This window comes from Antedon bifida, chromosome 5 (assembly GCF_963402885.1).
Source record: "Antedon bifida chromosome 5, ecAntBifi1.1, whole genome shotgun sequence".
Taxonomy (NCBI): domain Eukaryota; kingdom Metazoa; phylum Echinodermata; class Crinoidea; order Comatulida; family Antedonidae; genus Antedon; species Antedon bifida.
The window spans coordinates 30,025,240-30,031,612 of record NC_136230.1 but is presented as its reverse complement, the minus strand read 5'-3'; the positions used below and the strand labels follow the sequence as shown (position 1 = coordinate 30,031,612).

Here is a 6,373-nt window from a genome sequence, read left to right as displayed (position 1 = left end):
ATAACGAAAGAGAAAAAAATCCTATATTTTACATTCGTGTGGCCATACGATGACGTCATAATATCCGAGAGGTAAAAATTCTGCATGAATTCATATCTACAGTATATCTTCTAACATAATAAGTTAAAGAAATTGGGGGTCACCTTCGATCCTGAAGAGCTATAATAGATTCAAAATTGGCATCATTTTGACAATATTTTATAACTTTTTCAACTAAAACGCACGCAAATTGTCTAAATCAACGTGTTCGTATGACGTCATTTTAACTTTAAATGATGTCAATCTTTTTTAAAATGACTAGAAAAGGCTGTAAAATCATGATTCAACATGATTTACATGCTCCGCGCGCACCTTACGCATAAATTTTTTCGCGCGCGTGGGATTTTTTGACATGCTTAAAATGTCATGATCAGCGTAAAAAGTTGATTAGAAATTAATTTTGCGCATTTTGAAATTTTAAATGCGCGTGTGCGCGTAACTTCTTGTGAAACATGCCATTTTTAATCCATATGACTTAAATTTTCACTAAGGTTCATGAAAGAATATTTGTTTGTTCTATAGTTATGATCAGTTATATAAATTCACAAAATCGCGCGTAACTTACGCAACGCGGCTCTGACATCGTCGAAAAGCTTGGCTGCACATCTACACTTCAATGTCAATCTTTTTACCAAGTTATACAAAGCAATAGGGGATATGCTGTAGACAAAAATCCGGGAAAGAAAGAAGAATAACAAAGAAGATGATGAAGAAAAAGATATTTACAATCACAAGGGTTATCCTGCAACTAAGTTGCGGATAACCAATAATCTAAATACCGAAAACAAATTTGTATAATTTTTTTTTATGTCGTCCTCTACTGATGGGTGTTTCTAGAGCTAAGACCATGACAGAGAGAAGACCGTGTGCGCAAAAGCCAAGGAAGACCCTACAAAATGGTAGTCAATTACTTACAGATTCTATAAAAATATTTTGATTTTAGTCTTAGTCGATTTTTGATCCAGAAACCAACGCATTTACTCCTTACATTAATTGTCAACAGAAAATAAATTGACTATGGTTAATCATTTTTGTTGTAAATATGTTTATTGAACCACTTTGGAAATCAGTACATTTGTATTGAAAGTGTATTTCAGTTTAAAGAAAGAACAAATAAATAAAATCAATTTAATCATGGATGTTTATTGAACCACTTTGGAAATCAGTACATTTGTATTGAAAGTGTATTTCAGTTTAAAGAAAGAACAAATAAATAAAATCAATTTAATCATGGATGTTTATTGAACCACTTTGGAAATCAGTACATTTGTATTGAAAGTGTATTTCAGTTTAAAGAAAGAACAAATAAATAAATAAATAAATAAAATGATCAATTTAATCATGGAGGTATCTACAGTATTTTTATACCTCCATGATTTAATTATAGATTTTCAAATATAATAATACAAAAATGATATTTTAAGAATATTGCTAATATTAGGGACTATAAAGTATACTTAAACAAGCTCACGATAAAGGATTCACAACACTATTCAGTAAAATTGGAAATCTAAATACTAAAAACGAAATGTGTTTATAGATTTTGTAAGTAAATGTAGTCTACGGTGTATATCATTGAATTTGTACGATTTTGAGTTGTATTTCGTAGGGTCTTCACTCTTCCTTGGCTTTTGATATACTGTAAATTATATTTTAAACATGTCAGAATTGTTTAAAAAAATATAAATACCAAATTGATCTTTTGTGTTTTATTTTGTATAGTAAATCTTCCAAGATATGAGGGTGCTAAATAATGAAAATCTTTAACCATAGAGGTACCTCCATGCATGATTAACTAAATGCTTTTGCTTCATTGAACGTTGATATTATTATTTGAAAAGGCTCTAAACGTACTAATTAAAATTCAAGAAAATCTGAGTTAAATGCCAGGGGGTGGGTGGGGGGGGGGGGGGGGGGGGTTCACTCTTAAATATTTCCATCAGTGTGGAAAATGACGGGGTGAAATTATACTGGATCCTACATTTGAATGAATAAAAACTATAGCCACCAATGTTATCACAAACCCCGTTGCAAACAGTTCCCCTTCGCCGGGAACAAGTACAAATATTTACAATATACAGCACTGCAATATTAATTTTAGTTTAGTTTTCACAGTTTGTAGTTCCACAGTGTCAAAGGTGAAGGAGGCTCAAATAAATAAAGAACCAAATACACTATCTTTAGAAAAAGCATTATACTATCATACTGAAATGTTTCATTGTGAAACTAAACCTTGAACAGGAAGGGGCCAATTAAAGCAAGATATACAGGAAAGTAACTGTGTAGGCTAGGTTTTTGTTTTTAGCTTTCGCAAAATAGTCTATTGGGCAGACAAGTAAATCTGAACGTAAGTACAATATATAAATTACAATATGTTTTCATAAACAAAGTAGTTTTATGGATTTGTTGTTCATACTGTTGGTGGGAGGTTTCAATTGGTACAATAGGCCTACTTTATTTACAAAAGTACATTACATTATATTTTGCAGTATTTACTGATGGCGGAATGTACCAGTGCTGAAGAATTGATGGATGATGTTGCAGATGGAAAAGCGTTTAGAATTTATGAAGAAATATTCATCTGAATTTGAAATACATGGTCTATCAGTAACAATACCATCCGCTGGTCATCAAGTAACAGATCTTAAATACGAGCCCATGAATGATATTGTATTTTGCTTGTTGTGCCAATCATGGCCATCTATCAACTACTTTACAAGAAAGAGGCAAACTAACTGGCCATCAGAGAAGCTCTTACAGAAGATATCAGGTGTTGATTGTCATGTAGTTGCCGTTGGACGACCTAACAGTTTGTCAAAGATGAATGAATGGCGGTTGTCATTTTCGCTTGCCGAGAAGATACTTTTCCATGAAATTCCTGAGCAATTTGCTAACTGTTTGTTTGCATTGAAAGCAATAAAGAAAAAACACAAACTGTACGAGTCCAGTAAACAAAAACCGTTCTGTTCATATTTCATCAAGACTGCTTGCCTTTGGATCTGTGAAAGAATGTCAATTGTGGCAACACCATGAATTTAATCAGAAGCGTGTTAGATTGGCTGATAAATTGTTATGTAAACAGACATATGCCACACTATTTTATTCCTGAACAAAATTTGATTGGTCAGTTATCGAAAGAAAGATGTGATGACGTGCGTAAAACTTTGACAACAATTAAAAAACATCTTTGGACGGAAGTGATGTCGAGTATTGAAGGTGGGATAGTAGATTCAAGAAGCACAATCAATAAACTTATTTGTGATGCATTAACGATAGAAAGAATTGGTCAATCTCCTGACTATGCAATGCTTGAGGCTAATCTTTTGCAACACCCAACAGCCACAAGATGTCTCAAAGGAGTGGTTAATGACTTAAAGAACTCCATAACAGATCACATGGTGTTTGAAATCAACAGGTGGGTATCAAGTAGTATTCTGCCATTTGATAAAGCTGTGATTTACTGGATGAGAAATAGCACTAACATTGCAGAAATCATTAGCAAAATAGAGGACCTTATATTACCAAGTATTAAGAAACTCAAAGAGATTGTAATAGAAGAATATGAAGACATATTCAAGGCAAAATTACATCGACATATAGGAGACTTATTATATTCCATTCTGGTGTGCTTACATGACAAATATTCATATGAAGACCGGACTAAGTATCAGAATAAAGCATTGCAGTACTACAAGTTAGGAATTAAATGATGCAATTGATGATTTTGAGAATGCTTTCACCTTTTTTGAGGATTATAAACTAAAGTGTATCCCGTTTATACCAATACACACAGGAGATGAACGAGAAGATTTGACTTACAGAGTATGGGAGGTTGATAAATCATTTCAGTATTTTATCAAAAATCAAAGTAATACAGACTTTTCCTTAAGTTTAATTCCAATAGTGTATTACATATATTTCAGAGTAACACTTAATGATGGCTATGTAGAGTGTGCCTCTGAAATTGCACCCTTAATAGAGGATTTAAAAGAGCATGTCTACACCAGCAATATTGAACTATTATTAGGCAATTTTGCTGAATGGTTAAAGTTATGCAAATGATATGTAATGGTACTATCTAATACAGTAGTTTTGTAGAATCTTCACACAGTCCCAGTTAATGCATAGATAAGAAATGTCATTAATGATCAATCATGACAAAATACAATGTTACACAACATTATTTTAACCGATTGTAATGTAGTATTTAGGATATTTTAATATCGATTGTACTGTAGTATTTAAGATATCAGGGTGCTAAATAATGCTTTTTGCTTTAACCATGGAGGTATCTCCATGCATGATTAACTAAATGCTTTTGCTTCATTGTAAATAAAGTTTTGAACGTTGAATGAATAAATATTGCTGCACCTCCCCTCGTTTGTATACAAATGACCCCCCCCCCTCGGGTTAAATGAGTATTAAATGATGATGGCTTTTTTTTTCTTCATAAGAGCGTCCAATATCTGTTGCTGTCTGAAATTACCAACAGATGTCTGAAATTACCAACAGATTTAAGTCTTCATCCAAATGCTTTTTACTTTTCTTCAGATCATCAACCTCTTGCTTGCTTTCTCAGCTTCAAAAGATCTTATTTTCACCTTCATGTTTCTGCCTAGAAATCTCCCCTTTTTCTTTTTGGGCTTTTAATTGTATTTTTTAATGCTCATCGTTTACATGAGAAATCACAATCAGTAATGAAATCAAACATGTGTAACAAATGACATCTGGACAAAAGCCTATCAAACTTTAAAAAAACAATATTATATATAGAGGGCAGAATAACAAAAAGTAGTCGCTTGTACTCAAACAAATCATAACCAATAATTATGGCTGAAGTGGTTAATACAATCATATTCATCCATGTAACATTACCCTCTTCCAGTTGCAATCTGCAAAATCAAAATCGGTTTAAAATTCAGTTTAGAATTAAGCTTATGTTGAAAAATTAAATTGAAAGGTGAATTTTTTTTTTTTCTTATTTCACCTTTCAGACTTACCAGCATATGTCCATATTATATCCAAAGAATACTGAATTTAGAGTTGATAGATCCATGACAACTAAACCTCCACTCCAACATTGAACCAAAAAAAAGTAATTGGTTATATCACTGGTAATTATTAAATAAAGTATAATATAAAATACAGAAAATAAAGACTCATCTTTCACTTAGAGAGAGTAGACAAATCCACCCAATACAAAATTTAAAAAAAAAGGGGGAAAAAAGTATAATTACAAATGTTACAAATAGACACTGTCACACACTTCACTTTCAGTTAGAGTAGATCCACGGAAACCTCCATCCAAACAACTTTGAACAAAAAGAAAAAAAAATATTATTGAATAAAGCATTGGTTTAATCATGTTAAGCAAATAGATATAGAAAATAAAGACTCACCAGTTAGACCCTATCATTCAATTATGGAAACATCCATCTCCAAACACTGCATTATCTAAAAGAACAAATATATTATTATTAATAAAACATAGCGTAATAAAAGCCTGTCTCAAAGGCCCCCCCCTCGACCTTCCCACCCCCACCGGCCTTCCCACCCCCACCGGCCTTCCCACCCTCACCCCTCTTTTAAATAAACTCCCCCTCCCCCTCTCTCCAGGGTCTTTATTTATTTCCTTGAAAAATTTTGTAGTACAATTCATTAAAATGTTTAAATGTTTTTCAACTTACCAAATTATGAATTGCAAATCATCATCCTGGCAAAGGAGAGAAGAAGCGGTAACTCAGTTGTTATTGCAAGGAAGTTTGTAAATAATTGCATCATCCTGGCCAAGGAGGAGGAAACGGTAACTCAGTTGTTATTGCAAGGAAGTTTGCAAATAATTGTATCATCCTGGCAAAGGAGAGAGGAAGCGGTAACTCAGTTGTTATTGCAAGGAAGTTTGTAAATAATTGTATCATCCTGGCAGTCGAGGAAGCGGTAACTCAGTTGTTATTGCAAGGAAGTTTGTAAATAATTGTATCATCCTGGCAAAGGAGAGAGGATGCGGTAAAAAGGAAGTTTGTAAATAATTGTATCATCCTGGCAAAGGAGAGAGGAAGCGGTAACTCAGTTGGTATTGCAAGGAAGTTTGTAAATAATTAATTGTATCATCCTGGCAAAGGAGAGAGGAAGCGGTAACTCAGTTGGTATTGCAAGGAAGTTTGTAAATAATTGTATCATCCTGGCAAAGGAGAGAGGAAGCGGTAACTCAGTTGTTATTGCAAGGAAGTTTGTAAATAATTACATCATCCTGGCAAAGGAGAGAGGAAGCGGTAACTCAGTTGGTATTGCGAGGAAGTTTGCAAATAATTGCATTATCCTGGCAAAGGAGAGA

At 33.2% G+C, this 6,373-nt stretch overlaps 1 protein-coding gene across 1 annotated transcript; it reads left to right on the top strand.

The window, feature by feature from the left end:
- The first annotated feature begins 2,285 nt into the window (after positions 1 to 2,285).
- LOC144842611 (uncharacterized) lies at positions 2,286 to 4,366 on the top strand. Its single transcript, XM_078699064.1, has 2 exons — positions 2,286 to 2,386; positions 2,529 to 4,366. The coding sequence occupies exon 2, from the start codon at positions 3,069 to 3,071 to the stop codon at positions 3,747 to 3,749; it is 681 nt and encodes a 226-aa protein (XP_078555190.1). The 5' UTR covers positions 2,286 to 2,386; positions 2,529 to 3,068; the 3' UTR covers positions 3,750 to 4,366.
- Positions 4,367 to 6,373: the final 2,007 nt, after the last annotated feature.

Coding starts and splice junctions, on each gene's coding strand:
- LOC144842611 (XM_078699064.1), top strand. CDS start 3,069: ATGAATTTAATCAGAAGCGTGTTAGATTGGCTGATAAATTGTTATGTA.